This window comes from Sus scrofa, chromosome 4 (genome assembly GCF_000003025.6).
Source record: "Sus scrofa isolate TJ Tabasco breed Duroc chromosome 4, Sscrofa11.1, whole genome shotgun sequence".
NCBI lineage: Eukaryota > Metazoa > Chordata > Mammalia > Artiodactyla > Suidae > Sus > Sus scrofa.
The window spans coordinates 115,644,903-115,663,751 of NC_010446.5; the positions used below are offsets into that span (position 1 = coordinate 115,644,903).

The 18,849-nt window shown below is 34.3% G+C and overlaps 1 protein-coding gene and 1 pseudogene across 1 annotated transcript in view; both read left to right on the plus strand.

Moving 5' to 3' along the window:
• The window catches only part of COL11A1 (collagen type XI alpha 1 chain), a 203,299-nt gene that overhangs the window by 6,522 nt on the left and 177,928 nt on the right, over window positions 1–18,849 (plus strand). Inside the window, 1 exon segment of the mRNA XM_001929372.7 lies at window positions 14,552–14,719. Within this exon segment, the coding sequence (XP_001929407.6) occupies window positions 14,552–14,719 (168 nt within the window).
• Window positions 2–14,534, plus strand: LOC110260366 (annotated as a pseudogene).

The window sequence follows — 18,849 nt, forward strand, 5'->3', positions numbered from 1 at the left end:
AGATAGCTCTGCAGAGAAAGAGCCATAGCTATTAGATTGGTGTTTTTTCCTTCACTCTTTAGACTAACAGTGGAGCACTCCCTACTACTTGCCATCACCCTTCTTTTTGAACACTGATGAGTCTTCAAAATACTTGACTAGTTTTGAGGACAAATGTATTGTCCAAATGGCCTAGCACGATGTAGGGTGCACTTCAGAATGTGGCTCCTCTGTATGTCCAGGATCCTGATCAACCTTTTTCCACCTGCTGCAACCCCACTGTCCCATTCACCTGCACTGCAGGCATGTTAAACCTCATGCCTGTATTCACCCCTGTCTTTGAATACACTATTCTTTTTTTTTTTTTTTAAATATATTTTTTTTAATTTTCCCACTGTACAGCAAGGGGGTCAGGTTTGAACACACTATTCTTTTGCCTGTAATATCTGTTCCCTTCTCATCCAACTAGCAGATGTCTTCTCATACTTCAAGATTTAGCTCAAGCTTCATATAATACAAGATCTAACACTGAATATATAGATATAATAACAAGCTCTAACATTGACTGCATGCTTATTATGTACTTGGTCCTGTTGTAAGCCCTTTTCATATAGACTCTCATTTCATTCTGACAGTTGCCCTGGAAGCAAACTAAAAGGGAAACCTCCATTTTACCCATTAGGAGATCAGAAAACAGAAAGGTTAATTGTCTTGATTAAGGCCATGCAGCTACTATGTGATACCCAGGATTTGAACCAAGGCAATTTCACTCCTGAGCCCTTGCTTTAGATCACTTGGCCATGTTTACTTTATTGTGTGTGCTTTTTCTTTGGCCACTTCCTGGGCCTGGGATCAAACCCATGCCACAGCAGTGAAGCCACGGCAGTGACCTGAGCTGCTGCAGTGACAATGCCGGATCCTTAACCTACTGCAACACAGTGGGAACTACTAACCGCGCATTCTTCATGCTTCTACACAGCCTCCCTGACTTTGCCTTATGATTATGGTGCCCTGGGGTCTGATTGACAAATCATGCAGCTGCACCACAGTAAATACCATGTTAATAGTATGAATAATGTGACTGATAAATAATATATAGCTTTATATATATATAAAGACTGGTAAAAGGTGATGTTATAATTCAGGTAGCTCTTGAGACTAAAGCTCAGTGGTGGAGGGAGGACATGTGCCTCTTCCCATTTTAGGCACAAACCTAAGCTCTAATGATGGCAGAGAATCCAGTGGAGAGTGGATGGAAGCTAGCAAATGTTACTTTATTTCCTTTGACAAATTTAAGATGTTGACAGCTGTATCTGTTGCATTCAAGGTTCAGATTGAGGTTGACCTGGTTTCATTTGGTAACAAGGACACTTACAAATTGCTGCCTGTTTTAATCAGGATCTATTACAGGGAAGGACAGGTCTATTCCACTTTGGGGGATTGATGTATGGGACTATGCTTATTACCTTCAGTATAAAAGTGTCAGAGTGTCAGATCCGATTATCTAAAAGCTGTTTGGAATGTAATCAACTGGGAGATTGTAACTGAAAGATACATGGTTTGCAAAAAAAAGAAAAAGAAAAACACACATTATAATTTTTAAAACAATTTCTCACTCATGTTATTAGTCTTCCACTAGGAGTTGCTAGAGGGTAATGACTGTGGCTTAGTTTTATTTCTTTCCCTATTGTCTACCAAGATGCTAGAATGCACAGTATATGATATAGTTAATATTTAGATTATTAATTATCTTCTTACTTTGCCCAGCATACTGGAACAAGGTTAAAATCTAGTTAACTCCAAGTGGTCTGAAGTGACCTTTTGTCATGTTGTTAGCAGTAATTAGATCCCCCTTCTCCCTTTGTCTTTACTCATTCTCTGGAAGTGAGTGAATTGGGACTTTCACCTGGAAATAGGTTTGCACGTTCTTTCCAAAGATATATTTAAATATTTGAAGCTATTGATTGATTATGTTGCTTCTAAAACTGTAGTCTGTTTACCACAGTAATCTGACGGAGAAAAACACCATATTAAGTCGTAGTTTGCTTTGACAGCAACATAAATCATCATTTCATCATTTGTCTGCTGGCAAACAAGAAAGTTTAATCCAAGAGTGATTTCCATTTGTCAAAGTAATAATTGGGAAAATTCCTGTAATATATTCATTTTTGAAACTTTTATTCTGGTTTTATATACTATTATGGATTGTCTGATTCTGCTTAATTTAATGACTATTATAGAAAGAGTAATCTCCCTGTATCGCTTTATGATTATTTTAGTAAATTACTTCTTCAGGTTAGAAAATAATCAGCAAATTACATATATAATTATTATATTATGAAGTACCAGCTCTAAGTAAGGAGTATATAATATTTCAAGTGATTATTACTAAGATTAACAGTAGCTGTAGAACTCTTTGGATGAAAATTATGTTTTTTGTATTCATTCCTATCCGTTGTATTTTTTAGTTCCACTTAAATCATTAGGATAGGTATCTTTATCTGCTTTATTTAGTGTGTCTTAAGCATGTAGATCAGAGCCTGTCACATAAAAAGTGTTCGGTAAATTTTTGTTGAATGGGGTAAAAGGTATTGGTTGCAGTTTGAATGGGTTGTTCTTAAATAACCTAACTGGTGACCTGAAATGGGGAAATAAGGTTATAGATCACTTATTCCCAGACACTACGAAGTATATTGAACAGATTCTTGCTGATATTATTGAGATTTCCTGAAAATGGCAGTTTTTCTTTTGCTCCCAAGCAAGCTATGATTTTCACCCTAAACACTCTCCCATCCTATTATCATTGCTTTTTGCCCAGAATTTAGATATTATCTCCTCTAGGAGTACCTCTCCTTCACCATGAAGTTTAGGGTAGTTAACCTTGTTTAATATCCTGCAGCACACTGTACTTACTCCAAATTTGAATACTTATCACAGAATTTTTTTGATGCTAAAATGAAAGCAGGGAATGCATCTTTTTCATCTATGTAAGAATTTCTAGCATCTGGCACTATACCTGAAGCATAATAGATGGCCGGTAGATACTCATTGAATGAATTGATGAATTCATAAACAAGAAACTGTCACTAAAGTCAAGAAGACAAGGGTCATCCGTCATGGCTTGATATTACAATCATATTCAGTCCCATCCCTGTGGGTATTGATTGAGTAGATTTTTGAACAGAATTCAAGCGTAGGTGTTTTATAAGTCTCTCCAGATAATTCTGATGCATAACCAAGGATTTATGAACCTCCTGTAATAGGAAATAAATATATACGAAAATGAGGATGTGCCTGACTTGAATAACAGGGTTTTGAAAGTCAAGTGAAAGGCTATTTATCTGCTATGTGCAAATAACTTGATATCTACCTATTGCCAAACAACAGTGGCTCTGCAAAAACTGATTTAAGCAGATCAACTGATTATGATGTTGATTTAAAAAAAAAAAATCCTCTCCATAGCATGTAATAAACTAAATGCTGGTGAGTATTGTTCTCCTCAACACTAAAGTCATATGATAGTATTGAAAATATAATTTTAGTTTTCCAATAAATAATTTTAATAGCTCTGACCACTTACATATTAGAAATGCTATAATACTTTTCAGATAGAACACTCTCAGTGTTCATTTCTTCCTTCGCCATTCTCAATGTTGTGATATTATTTCTATTTTCAACTTTCAGTTCATATATGCTTCTTAGGATATGAGAAAGTTTAGGGTCGAGTTTGTTCAATAATAAAAACTAAACGACTCTCTTCTATGTGCGGTCAGTATGTTAAGAGCCAGGACTTCAACGGTGGTATGCCAGTCTGTATTCTCATGGAGTATGTGTGTTCCTAGGAGAGTGCTGGGGTTGGGGGGTTGTCAGACCACATAATACAAGACCATATGGATACCTTTTTTCTGCATGTAATGGAATCATGTGAGTGATTAAAAAGTATAGGGAGGCTGGTAAGTTAGCAGGGTCAGTGCATACTTTGTTATCTATCCATTCTAGGTGGTTCCAAGTGATTACAACCATTGGATCCTCTGACAAATAATCAGAGAAGTAGGGCCAAGCTGCTTTTTCTGTAATGGCCAGCCCATTGTAAAGTGACCTGGAGTTCTCGATGATAGCTTGCTAGTTATCATTACTTACTAGTTATGATTACTCAGTTAAGTCACACTTGATGTGGAGCAATGGCCATTATAGAGTTGAAAAATAAATGAATGAATTATCTTCCTGTTTAATAAAGGAACATATTTTATAAACAAACATGCACACATTTATTAAATCTATTATAAGACAAAGTAGCCTAATATTTTAAACCTTAAAATGTGGTTTGTTATTCTTGTTATTAACCAAACCATAGCATATTTTAGAACAAAAAGTATAAATAGTGACTTTTGTTTCTGAGGATTAATATGTCAGACTAAGTTTCTCTATTTTGACTTGAGAGAACAAAATATTTATTGTAACCATTTAAGTCGTAATGATTTCTTTCAGGGAAAGTTGTATCAAAGAGAGTTTAAAAATAACCATGTCACTAGTTAATTATAGTTTAGAACAACATCTATAGGCTGTCAACTCCTAAAGTTTTATTTTTACCCCAGACCTTGCCCCTGAACTTCAGATTCATATATTCACTTAACTGCCTGTTCAGCTATTTCCAAGGGCATTTATTAAGTCCTCTCAAAATTAGCATGTCAAAAACTGAGTTTCAGAAATCCCCTCTGAAGTCTGTTCCTCTCAGTCCTCCCCATCTCAGTGAAAGTAACACAGTCATCACGTTTGAGCTAAAAACTTGGAGTCAGCGTTGACTCATTTCTCCCATTCTCCACATCCACTTATTGGCAACTCCAGCCTGCTCTGGTCTTCAGAATATATCCAGAATCTGATGAGGTACTTCATCTCTCAGTCCAAGAAAACAAAATTAACAAAATTTTTCATCTAAAAGATCACAATTGCTTCTTCTCTGCTCTCTGATTCCATTCTAGTGCCCCAACAGTCTGTTCTCCACACAGCAGCCACAACTGTCTGAAAAATTAGCTGGTTGATGTTACTCCTGTCCCCTTAACTTCCAGTGGTTTTCCATCTCACTTGCAGTAAAATCCAAACTCCTTGAAGATCTCACAGGACACATACAGGCTGCCTTCAGCATGCCCTCTGCCTTACTTCTCTGACCTCATCTCTTTTATGCCTTTTATGTCCTTTGCTGGAAGACACATTTTTTTTCCTTGCATTTCCTCCAGTGTCTTTGGCCAACTCCAATATTGGGTTGGTTGCACTTGATATTCCCTTTGCTTACAATGCCATTCTGTAAAAATATCAGGATAGAGGAACAGCTTATGCCTTTCTAGAGTTTACTCAAACATCAACTATTTTTATTGAGGCTTTTCCTGTCTTTCTTACTTTGTACTAAAATCCACGGCTCCTCAATCCTCCCTATACTCATTCACTGATTTATTTTTCTCCTAAATACTACTCAAGTATTTGCCATTTATAAAAAGTAATGACATTTAAAAGTTGAGATTTTAAGACTGTATATAAAATGTAGAATTAGATAATTTTGGAGTACAAATAGTGCCTTTAATGATTTAGGCAGCTTGTAGGACATGTTTATCCAGATAATTCCCATAGCTTTTCATTTTGTATATTTAGATAGAGTCAAAATATGATAATCAAATTCCACACAGTAAAGCATTTTGCTTACTTGATAGATACCATGGACATTGATCTAGTTGTCTTAAGAGGTTATAGTTGTGTAGAAATGGTAATGGGAGTTTGTACTTTGTTTCACTGGTTTAATAGAACAATGATATAGGACTTGTAGTTACCTAGAAAATGGAAGATGTTCCCAGCTGAAGACCTAGAAAGCAATTACAGATTACACATTATCAGAAAATGTAAACACATTTTAATCAAAGCAAATTTATTTATTGTTCCTAATCAACCCTAAGTCTGGGATTCTGTGTTTTATGGATTTCTCTTAACTGGTAGATAGGTCAGAATTAGAATAAATTGTCAACAGTGGGGCATGAATACAACTGATTTTGATGGAAATCATATTTTTCCATTAGCTCCTCTTCAGAATATTTTACTATGAATTTTTCCCGACCTTTCCAGTTTTGAATTTCACTGTATAATTGATTTAGTTAAAAACTGCTATTTCGTGGAGTTGTGAGGAAATAAATACATTTACATATGATCACTTTTTTGACTTATTCCCATGGCATGCACAAGTACCTGGGCCAGGGATCAAACCCCTGCCACACTAGTGACGAGGTTAGATCTAAACTGCTGAGCCATCAGGGAACTCCTGATCATCGACTTTTTATTTTCTAAAATGGTAGTACCAATAGATTTGTTGGGTGTTTGGTTAGATAAAATTATCTGTACAATTTCTAAAACTCTGGGCTCCTGTTTTATATTGTTTTCATCCATTTCATTCTTGGCTTGATCCTGCTGTGTTTTAATATCAAATTCTCATTTTTTCCAAGAAGCATAAGATACTGCTTCTCAAAAACTTAAGCCTCAAGATGCTTATACATATTTTAATCATGGTTTTTTTGGTAGAGAAATATATTCTCTAAGCATAGGCTTTTCATGCCCAGGAATATTTAATGCAAACTGTACAACTATAGTCTTATATACTTAAAATTTACTAGTGTATTTAAACAGTCATTTCTCTCATTTTGCACTGTTTTGACTACAATTATTAGATTGCAGAATACAGACAAAAAAGTCTGATAATTTAAGTCAAAAAAAGTTGAGTAGAGACTTAGGACACTTGTGTGATTTATATTGACATTATTTGGGCCATATAGGCATTTAAAGATGAACCTTCATACCTTTTTAAATATGGGAGAATTTAGGATGATATGTTTTATTTTCTAATATTATTAGTTTATGATATTGGATTGGCATGTGGCATGTGTGGGTATGACATAAATGAAGGAATAGTATCAGAAGAAAGACATGAAAATACTAGTTTTTTTAAAGCCTTATAATAAACAACATATCAGGGTTAATCTATAGTTTTATCAATGCCCATGTGATGCAAAGATAAAGTTACTGAAAAGAAGAAGAATTCAATGATATCAGTGTATTAATATCAAGTTGTGCTACAGGGTGGCGATGGAACAGTGAACAGGAAAATAGAGGTTTGAGATTCATTTAGCAGCTTAAGCTAAGTCCCAAGAAGCCCCCTGGGGTTTCATGTCCCTAGGATAACATATGATCAGGCTGGAGAGACTGCTAAGCATTGCATTCTTTTCATGGATGTTACCTAATGGACCTTTAGAAATAGAAAACTCTTCAGTCTTCTAGTCAACTGTAATGAGATTACCCAAAGTAGTGGGAGGAAATGGATAACAGGAATCAAGTGAATTATTGCTCTGGGGAAACATTAGTGGCAGTCACTGAAACTATTAGAGATGTTCAAAAAGGTAAAAATTTTGAGGAAACAGTGCTTTTAGGTGTTATTTGTAGGAGTGCTTAGACATTATCCTCAGAGATTTAAATGCCTTATCTCATTCGATTCTCAAACTTTGGCTTAGTTGAAGAAACTAAGTCTTAGACAGGTAAGTAGCTTACCCAAAATTATGCAGCTAATAAGTGCCAAACTTGGGTTAGAAGTTGGGCTGTTCCAACTGCAGAAACTGAGTTATTAAGTATTATCTGTTCATTGTCATATGCTATGTTTTAGGTTCTTTATTAACGGCTTTTATAATTTCGAAATATAGTGGGTTCTTGTTAGTAGTTAAATTGCAATGAATAGTAATGTCTCTCTCATTTTTTCTTTTGCCAGTCCTGCATCCCACTACCACGTAAACACAGCAGCATTCCTGTTTTTTTTTTTTTTTTTAATGCTTATCTATAGCAGCAAAACACCTCATGACTCGGTGGGAGATGGTTTACAACTCGTTTTGTGTTTTATTTTACTTTATTTCTCTCTATAATGGTATGCTTCATATGTGGCCTGCAATGGGAGGTACAAGGCGAGGATAAGAGACTCCCTAGTAGTGAGGAAGGCATCAAGCATACTTTAGAAAGGTCATGTCAGACCTGTGTTCTTGCCATCCTGTAATCAAATGGAAACAACTCCGACTCTTCAAGGTGCTATTTGTAAAGGGCACTTTCATCCCTCTTCATGTTCCTTCTGAGACTGATGTGAATAGAAGCTTCAGCGCTGAGGCGAGATGTGGCTGCCTGTTTACTCATTCATTCATTCACTCATTAACCATGTTTCTATGGATGATTTACTGTGTGTCAGCTGCTGTCATTTATGACTACTGCAGTGAACGTTAATAGTGCTGATGTTTGCTGTCAGAGGGTTTACAGGCTAGTAGGAGGCAGATATCAACCAATAAATTACAAGTTTAGCAAAAGAGAAATAGATTGGGTGGCATGAGGATGTTACAGGGAAATCAAAGCCATAATTTAGATATACAGTGTGCCTGAGAGCACATAGCCTCATGTGAAAATAAGGTAATTAAACAAATAAAATGAGTGTGGAGTTATCCAAGGGGGACTTGGGATCATATGAAAGGGTCACATAACCCAGGCTGGGAGGAATGAGCAGTGATTTCCTGAAGAAAAGCATGCCTAGATTGATATCAATATGTTGATTAGGTCTGATTTCCCCAGGTTTCAACCCCAGCGACCCATTAGATTCATCTGGGAAACTTTTAAAACATATGAATGTCTGGACTCCACCCCAGTCATTCTAGTTATTAGTTCTGGAATAGGACCCAGATATCTATATGTTTTAAAAGCTCTCCAGGAGATTCTAATGACAGTGAAGTTTGAAAAAAAAAAAATTCAATTAATCTTAATCAATTGAAGAAGGATTGGGAAAAAAACCCTCTAATAAAGGGAATACAGTAAATTTTAGAAACTAGAAGGAGTTTTACTTTTTGGCTGGAGCATAAAAATTGGGGTTGAAGGAGTAGATAGGAGTCAGTGTTGATGTCTTACTTGGAGTTTGTGGCTGTGAATATTCATGGCAGAGATGCGATTTTTCTCAAGAAGTCCTCAGTGACCATGATGGCTCCAGGGAGAATTTGAACATCTAAATTTATCCAGTGTTGATGTCTTGTCAGGATATGGCTAGTTCCATTTTCTTGAACTCTGTGCTGTCTTGTATCTGAGCTGTCATATTTGACATTTCTATCACCTTCCTCTTCATTGAGGAATCTATCCTTTAAGACTTAGCTTAAAAGGACCACATGGTAGATATTTTAGGCTTCGTGGGCCACAAAGCTCTCTCCTTGTAGTGCAAAAGCAGTGGTGGACAACATATGAATGAATGGCTGTAGCTGTATTCTAATATAAACCTTATCTGTGGACACCGAAATTTAAACTTCATATAATTTTCATGTGTCATAAGATAATATGCTTAAAATTTTTTCTCAACCATGTAAAAATGTAAAAACATTCTTATGTGCTGTACAAAAATAGGCAGCAAGGAAGTCTTAACTCATAAGCATAGTTTTTCCAGCCACTGTTCTAAGGCATTGTTACAAATATCAACTCAGTTCTCACAAAACCTCTTTCGGGTAAATATTCTTATTATTCTCATTTTACACATATGGAAACTGAGGCACAAAGCAATAAAGTAATGTTTCCAAATCACACAGATGCTAAGTGTCAGAGGTGGGTTTCAGACCAGTCTGACTTTCCCAACACTGCATTGCTGCTCTGTACTACTTGCTGGTCAGGGGAGTATGTGAAGACATTTAAAGGAGGAATTAATTAAAGACTAAACAGTCAAAGCATTGTGTGACATTAGAACAGTAATCCAAGTAGACCCTGGGAGGTCCAAGGAGAATGGATTAAAGAGCTGGGGTAGACTAATCAATAAATGAGTGGGGATCTAAAGGAAATCAGCAGAACACAATGGGAAACATATTAGGCCCTCACAAATTTTTGTTTCAAGACAAGAAAGCCCTGTGCACTTCAGAGGAAGTTGCTTTTGTAAGTTTCACATTATTGTGTTTCACATTTAGCCAGTATTCTATGTAGTCGGTGTGTGTGTGTGTGTGTGTGTGTATTTGTTCTCTTCTAGTTTTGGAAAAAAGTCAAGTGTAGTCAAATAATTAAAACTAAGTGTGAAAAGTGCTATGATAGAGGTGAGTATATATATCTAAGCCAGCTTTGGGAGATAGGAATGCTTCTGGGAAGGGCTTGCACATCAGTTATATCCTATTTATTCTGCAGGGTAGGATTTATAAAAGCTCAGAGACAGGAGAAGGAATGCAGGGGGTAGTCTGGATGTCTGAGTACAGTATGCTAGAGCACTGAATGATGAAGGAATTAAGGGGTAATGGGATAATAGGATGGATTTGCAGTAGAGGGGGAACTGGGAGACTTAAGCGGGTGTGTCTGGATCATCAAGATTTGAGATGCAAGGTATGTGTATACCATCTGGAAGTTAGTGGGGTTTTCCAAAGGGATTTAAGTAAAGTGACTTGAGGCATGGAGGTTTGGAAGCTCATCCAAGCTGTGGTATGCAGATTGATGAGAAAAAGCACTGAAACCAGTTAAAAGGCTCTTAGTAATGCGCTGGGTCTACCATTCTGTTCTTGCATTTAATAGTCCAAAAAAGTGTACAGTAAAAGACAGGAAAGATGTTAACAAAATATTGTGCTGATCAGATACATCTGAAATGCTAATTATAATCTGTGCCATCAACGTTGGCAACATAGAAACAATTAAAATGTTAGGGACATTTAAATATTGCTTTGAATATGGAAATAACACTTTTTTTAGATCTTTCTAGTTAAGCTATAATAAAGTACTGCTGTTAATCTTTAAACAGTCGAATTTCAGTTAATAAAACATGAATAGTTTAAATCTCCCCATGTGTCTATAAAACAATAGAACCCATATTAAAATTTATTAAATACTATATTTATGAGATCACATAACAGGCAGATTTCAAAGTGGCTTATTTATTATTTAGTTTATTTGAAAGGAAAAAATCTTTAAGGGTTGATGAATGGAGTTTTATATTTTTGTAACTTTATATAAATTTTTAGGAAAGAAAACTATTTGAAATCTTTATTATATAACCCTATTTTGACTATTTTCTGTAGAGTGAATTATTATTTCATGCCATGTATCTCTACATAGAATTTTGTTTAAGCTTTAAAAATAGAGCCCTTATTTTGAATCCTGTAGAGAGAGAGTGTTTTTAATCATATTGTTTTCAAAGTAGGAACTAACAAATGTGAGAAAACCAATGCTCCTGGAAAAGGTCATCCTGTTAAAAGATAGTTTTGAGAGAAGGAAAGTCGTGATCCATTTTATGTATTATTTACTCTTGTGCAGTTGAGATCATGACCATGGGGCTGCATCCTTTTCTTCCCAGAAGAATTACAGCCTTCATAGCTGTGTTCCTGTTGATCCTAGACTCTTTACCCTATTCAGCTGTGCTTTTTCTAATGGCTTCAGAGCAGGAAGACAAGATAAAATAAGCAGATAAGGCTCTGTACTTTTAGAAACAGTCTCCTTCTAAGTAATTTATACCCCAAAGCGTGAATTGAGTTTAATTTAAAGCAAATATAAACATCAGAAATCAATGAAGAGGCTCAAGATAATCTTAATATATTATGTTTATTTTTTAAGTTCCTTTTTGCAGCGTTTTTATTTATGGGCTCTAGCAATGAGGGTGATGATGTGGAAAGAGCCTGGATGTGAAATATTTGCACAGACTTTAGGAGTATCCTTAGTTTGCTTTCTGGTTCTCAATTCTTTTATTTGCATAGTGGGCATAAGAACACATGGCCTGCAAGGTTTGTGAGCTTAATGTTATGAAGAAATTAGCCTTAGTGACTGTCACGTGTTAGGCTCTCTGGGCGTGCAGCTAATCTAGTTATTATTTTATTAGCTTTATGATGAGAGAAAAGACGAATAAGAATAATCAGGTATCCTACTGGCCTAAAAAATATTGGCCATTGAATGCAGGAATACTGCAAAAATATTCTTGAGTTATTATTCTTTTAAATATTTCAGGACTGAATTAAAAGGGATCATTTTTGATAGGGTTAATTATCTCTTCAAAATGTCTGATTTCCACAAAGATAAAAATTTTTTTCTAGTCACTTATGATGGAACATGATAATGTGAGAAAAAAGAATGTATACATGTATATGTAATTGGGTCACCATGCTGTAGTGTAGAAAAAAAAGTTAAAAAAGTTTTAATAATTTGGAATGATGTATACTGGATACTATGTTGGTTTTCATTTGGGAGCTTGATGAGATAGGTAGACAGTCATGATTTATTGAAGGAAAATACATTTGTTGTCAGGTAAGAGGCAAATTACATAAATCTTTATTCACATTTGTTTGTGCATATAAAAGTCAATATCCCTAAAATTTAGTTAACTAAGGAAATAGCTAGATATACATTTCTCATGCATTCATTAATTCATACATTTTACCATTGACTCTAGTTATTATGAAAAGTATTAATGGAAAGTGTAATTTTCAGGGACCTCCACTCAGTTGCAAGTCATGCTGTACTTTATGGAGTGTGATAAATTGTGGTGGTGGTATTTTCTGATTCTACAAACAATCCCACTTTCATTCTAAGTCCTCCCAGAAATGGTGTATTTATAAAACCTAACATATTTTGAAATTTGGTGGCAATTCTCTTCCTTTTAACTAACAATTTAAACTTTTCAAATTAATAATATTTGTCTCACTTTCAGCCAGAAGTGATCTCTTTTCCTTCTGAACAAAAGAGTACTGTGTGCATCTCTATGAAACTATAGATACTGCCTCATAAGTGGTTGTTGGAGCATATGTAGTGTCTCCTTAATTAGAATCTAAATACTTGCAGTCAGGACTATGTCTCAGACATGCTCAGTGATACACTGGCTAAAACATGGCCTTCTCTGAATATTTCTATTTTTGAATAAAGATAGAAAGCCAATAGAAATATACAGAATATAAGTATATTAAGTAGTATGTATCCTAAAGTCTGTTTTTATAACAATGCTTACACCACATGATTCATGTTTTGACCTGCTTAGTGAATTAAGTAGGTATTTAGTGTGGACCAGGGAATTTGAGGGTCTAAAAAAAATCACTTCTCCTTTTACATCTGCTTTATTTCATGTAGTGTGTTTTGAAGGTTCCATGTTGTAGCATGAATCAAAACTTCATTTCTTTTTTGGCTGAGTCATATTCTGTTGTATGTATATATCACATTTTGTTAATCTATTCAGATATTGACTGAAAGTTGGGTTGTTTTCACCTTTTGGCTATTGTGAATAATGTTACAATGAACATTCGCATAAAATAGAACTTTTTAAAGTCCTGGCTTCCAATTCATTTAGGTACATACCTAGGAGTGGAATTGCTTGGTTATATGGTGTTCTATGTTTAGAATTTTGAAGAACATTATATGATTCCACTTACATGAAATTTCTAGAAGAGGCACCCTTAAAGAGATAGAGAGTAGATTATCAGTTACCAGGGCCTGGATAGAGAAGAGGAATAGGGAGTTATTGCTTAATGGTTAAACAGTTTCTATTTGGGGTAATGAAAATCTTTGGTAATAGACAGTGGTAATGCTTGCACAGCATGGTGAATATAATTATGCTACTAAACTGTACATCTTAAAATGTTTAAAATGGCAAATCTTATGTTGTATATATTTTACCATGCTTTAAAAAAGGAGTACTTAGAAGTAAAATATGCCAAAACCAATAAGTTGTACACTTTAAATGGGTGAATTGCATGGATGTGAATTATATTCCAGTAAAGCTATTTGAAACATCAAGTTTATCCAAACGGATTGCACTTACAAAGGGAAAGTTTAAATTTCCAAACTTATTTTATGTTGACCACTTCATGGAATGAATTGGTTTTGGGAAATTTATGCTTCTGCCTACAGACACCCTAAGGCTATATAAAAGAGGGACATTCAGTCTAAATCATAAAGCATGAAGCAATATCCATGAACTTACTCTGGCAAATTTACAGGGTTAAAATCAACAAATTATGCAAAGACACATATATGCATGCACACTCACACAGGTACCCACATCCACACAAATATACACACATTCACACACCCATATACTTCTTTATAAATAGGCAAGCATTCAAAACAACAGCATTGTACTTCGTGACTTATTCTTTTAAACATTTTTAAACTTATTTTGGGTATGCAGTATGGCTTAATAATAGCACATTTTACAATATTTACATATAACATTCATTGCAAATTTAAATCTTCAAAATCACCTTTGTTTAAATTATTACTAGTTGAACAGTAAATCTATGAGAAATTAATGGAATTAATACAGATGCTGGCTTTCTCAGCATCTGTTTTGCTTTTCCGTATTTTGATTTCTGATTTGAGATATTTTGTGTTTGAGAATGTTACAGTTTATATGTTACCTGCTCTTTCACTTCTCAGCACCCCACCTAAATAAATGTTAGGGAAGCATGGTGAGTGAGAAATAGTTTTGAGAAGTAAGACTACAAACTATTTCCTCTGTTAAAAAAAAATACTCCTTTGTATATTAGGTTATTTGTTCAATTATGTTTTCTTATTTTCACTTATTTTTCAGCTGCTCCAGTTGATGTACTAAAAGCTCTAGATTTTCACAATTCTCCAGAGGGGATATCAAAAACAACAGGCTTTTGCACAAACAGAAAGAATTCGAAAGGTTCAGATACTGCTTACAGAGTTTCAAAGCAAGCACAACTCAGTGCCCCAACGAAACAGTTATTTTCAGGTATGTTCTCTTTATTACTGTGACTACTGCTGTTCTACTAATTGTTATTATTACTTCTTATCATGCTATATAATGCACAGTTATGGGGGAGATTTTTCAAAATGGTTTGAAAAATACTTGGTGAATATTTTCTTTCTGTCCATGAAAGCACTAATATTTAGAAATCATGGTAACAGAGAAAGGGAGTTTAGTAGTGAAATAACAATTACGACTTTCTTTCTTTCTTTCTTTCTTTCTTTCTTTCTTTCTTTCTTTCTTTCTTTCTTTCCTTCCTTCCTTCCTTCCTTCCTTCCTTCCTTCCTTCCTACCTTCCTACCTTTCCCTTTCCTTTTCCTTTTCCTTTTCCTTCTTTTCTTTCTTTGTCTTTTTAGGGCCGCCCCCATGGCATATGGAAGTTCCCAGGCTAGGGGTTGAATTGGAACTGCAGCTGCTGGCCTACACCACAGCCACAGCAATGCCAGATCCAAGCCGCATCAGCCACCTACGCCACAGCTCACGGCAACACCAGATACTTAATCCACTGAGCAAGGCCAGGGATGGAACCGGCCTCCTCATGGGTATTAGTTGGGTTCTTTACCACTGAGCCACGATGGGAACTCCCTTAAATGACAATTTCTGAGTATCACATTTACTAAGCAGGTGTCTTGTTACAAGTCCTTGCCTGGCAATTGGATACATGCCAAATATTTTTTCTTCTAATTTTTCTGAGTGTCCTTGTTCTTATTTAACAGAAGAAGAAATTGAGTTTCACTGATATTCTCTGACTTGTCCAACTACAGAGGGTTAATCTTTAGTTGATGCATGTCTTGTCTGTTGCTGAGGACAATATTGTCTGTATTATCAAGTATTCTTTTGGTGCTTGGGATCTTTTCAGGAGCAATTCATCATTTAAATTATTCATATTATCTTTTACTGTCTCCACCTGAAGGAATCTGAGTTCCCTATTTTTACATAAAACAATTTTCTCCGTAGTAGAAAAACTATAAATCAAGGGACTACAAATCGAAAATAAGATAGTATATTTTTCAGGGAATAATATTTTTAAGTATTTTTGAAAACACATTTATTTTAATAAATCATTAGTTCTTCCAAAGTATTTCCTGTTTTGCAATAATTTGTGATGGGCAAAGTAACAAACTGCAAATGAAAAAGCTGTTAATCCACAATTTTTCTGACTTCAAAAATAAAAGTTATTTAATCCATGAGATATTTTTCAAATCAAATGTGAAAGTTTTAAATAGTGAAAATTAAGTTCCTTTTCTATTTACTTGTGCTGTAATGCAGAAATAGGAAAAGGATGGGAATTTTCAAGAGAGAAAAAGAGAAAATAGATTAATGGAAAGGTTTTGGAAATACTCAATAAGTTAGTTTATAATTTTTTATATTTGGCTCATCATCTCAGGGTCAGTTTTTCTGCCTTCCAGTGTAGTAGTTATTTTGATTAATTAATTTGATTACTCTATTGTTTTATTCATGGAAAAATAATGCAAGTTATGCCCTTAGGATCTCTTTCCATCTCTGTTAACAGAATACATCAACATTTTTTTCTCCCTTCTTGCAACATTGGGTCCTAAGCATATGATTCTAATAACAGTTCAGATAGGAAGAGATATCTATGATAGAGACTTCATTTTTTTCTCTATATAAATGATTGTAGGCTTGCTTTCCTAGCGGGTAGAGCTTCCTGTCAAATAATGCAAAAGGACATTTAATAAAAATTGCCAATGACACATTCACCATTAAAACAATCTAAACAGTGAGTCTGTAAATAGTAGCCTTTATAAAACAATTTAAAAAATATCTTTGAAAAATTATTTGAAATAATTTTTCTTCCATTATGACAAGACATAATAGCAACTTCTTTTCTAATGCATAAACTAAGCAGTAGTATTGGAAACTTCAACACTGGGGTGGTGGTGAGGGTTTTCTGTGCAAGAAACTTTGTGTGTATTAATCTTTACCTTCATAACCATCTGGAAAGGGGAGTATTTAAACCCAAGTTATGGGTTAGGAGTTAGAAAGGTGAAGTAGCTGAATATAATCCTGGAAGCTGTGAATGATATGGAGCTGAGAGACAGTTTGTGGTTTTTTAACTACAGTGGGCTTTTCTGACTGTGCAAAATGACCCTAACTCATCTAAAAAATCCTTCCAACCACTAAGCTACATCAGAGAGAAATTTTATTTAAAAGACATATTCTACATGGAAATGTATTGACCACAAGTTAAAACATTAAGATCAAATAATAAAGTTGTGCTTTTTTCATATCAAATTTATTAATGGATGCAGTATCTTTTGATGTTAAAAGCCTATTTTAAGACACTATTGAATCTGGCATATTCAGAATCAATTATAATTATTATTATCATATTGAGTCTGGTATACTCAAAGTGAATTGTGATTATTATTATGAAAATGATGATTTATATATATGCAATTATTAAAGATGGTAATAGAAATTTTTCTTTAACAGTGGTCATTTAGTAGAGAGGATGCTTTATTCTTACTTCATATTTATACATTTCAAAACATATATTATTTAAGTTGAGAAATTCCGCATGTTATCTGTATCATATATACTGATCATACTATTTTAGATAAATGTTCACATCTTAAGTGGTTGCATTTCTGTGGTTAAACTTATTTGGTGGTGAATTCTTTCTGATAAATTTAGTCAGTTATGAAAAACTTTTCTTTGCCTCTTACAGGTAGGAAACTAAGGTAGATGTCTAGTTTACACTATGAACATTTTGACATCATCATGACGTTAGACAACTAAAGGTCATAGTTTGAAGATTATAATTAAAATCTTGTTGCTTAATTTTAAATTGGGAAGTATTTCCATAATTGAAAGATTTTACTCATTAGTATAGTCAGAAGTTGACAGTTTTAAAAAGTTGTGCTAAATAAATTAAATTGTTAATTAACATGTGTTAAAATTTATTTAGTCTTATATGAATATATTTCCTTAAATTCCTCTTTTTCTAAATGTCTCTCTGTAGATATTACTTCATAATGTTTTTGCAAAAATGATAAAAATGTCCCTGGGCTCATACTATTTTAGCATCATTTTTTTTTTTAATGTATGAGATATTTGAGAGTTGAGGTACATTTAGAGAAGGAGGTCCTCTGATTCTCCACATTCTGAACTACTCAGTTGAAGAAAAAAATTGTTTGCTATGGAGCTTCCTCAATAAGCTGAATTACCTAGATTTTTGTTTGTAGTGTAAGTAGGTAGAACATGTTTTTGTTAATTGGTGTGCTTTATTACCTTCCATTTTATATACATCATTATTTTTATTCTGTTGATTTTCATAAATATGAAATTGGATGTCTCTGTGACACAGATCAAAAGAAACTTTACTCTCTTTATATATATATATATATATATTTAATGTATATATTGCCATGAAAGCAATAAATGAAATGTCTAAACTATCATTTGTCATATGTGAATAAATTTTATCCTGGGAATTCAGAAGTCATGTGAAAAGACAACATAAAATAATTACTAAGATAATTTGCAAAATTATTCAGTTTCTTTTCAGTATCCTTTGGGAGTTTGTTCATGTCTATTATAATGCTTACCAGATTATATTACACTGTATCTATTTATACTAATTTCTCACCTAAGGGTGCATGAGTTTTACAAAGTCAGAACACACCTACAGCCAACTATCTATGACAAAGGCAAGAACATACAATGGAGAAAAGACAATAAGTGGTGCTGGGAAAACTGTACAGCCACATGTGAAATAATGAAATTAGAACACTTCCTAACACCGTACACAAAAATAAACTCAAAATGGATTAAAGACCTAAATGTAAGACCAGACACTATAAAACTCTTAGAGGAAAACGAAAGCCAAACACTCTAACATAAACCACAGCAGTATCTTCTCAGATCCACTCCCTAAAGTAATGACAATAAAAACAAAAATAAACAAGTGGGACTTAATTAAACTTAAAAGTTTCTGCACAGCAAAGGAAACCCTAAACAAAATGAAAAGACAACCCACAGAATGGGAGAATATATTTGCAAATGAATTGCCTGACAAGGGATCAGTCTCCAAAATTTATGAACACCTTCTACAACTCAATACCAAAAAATCATTGTATTTTAAATGAGTG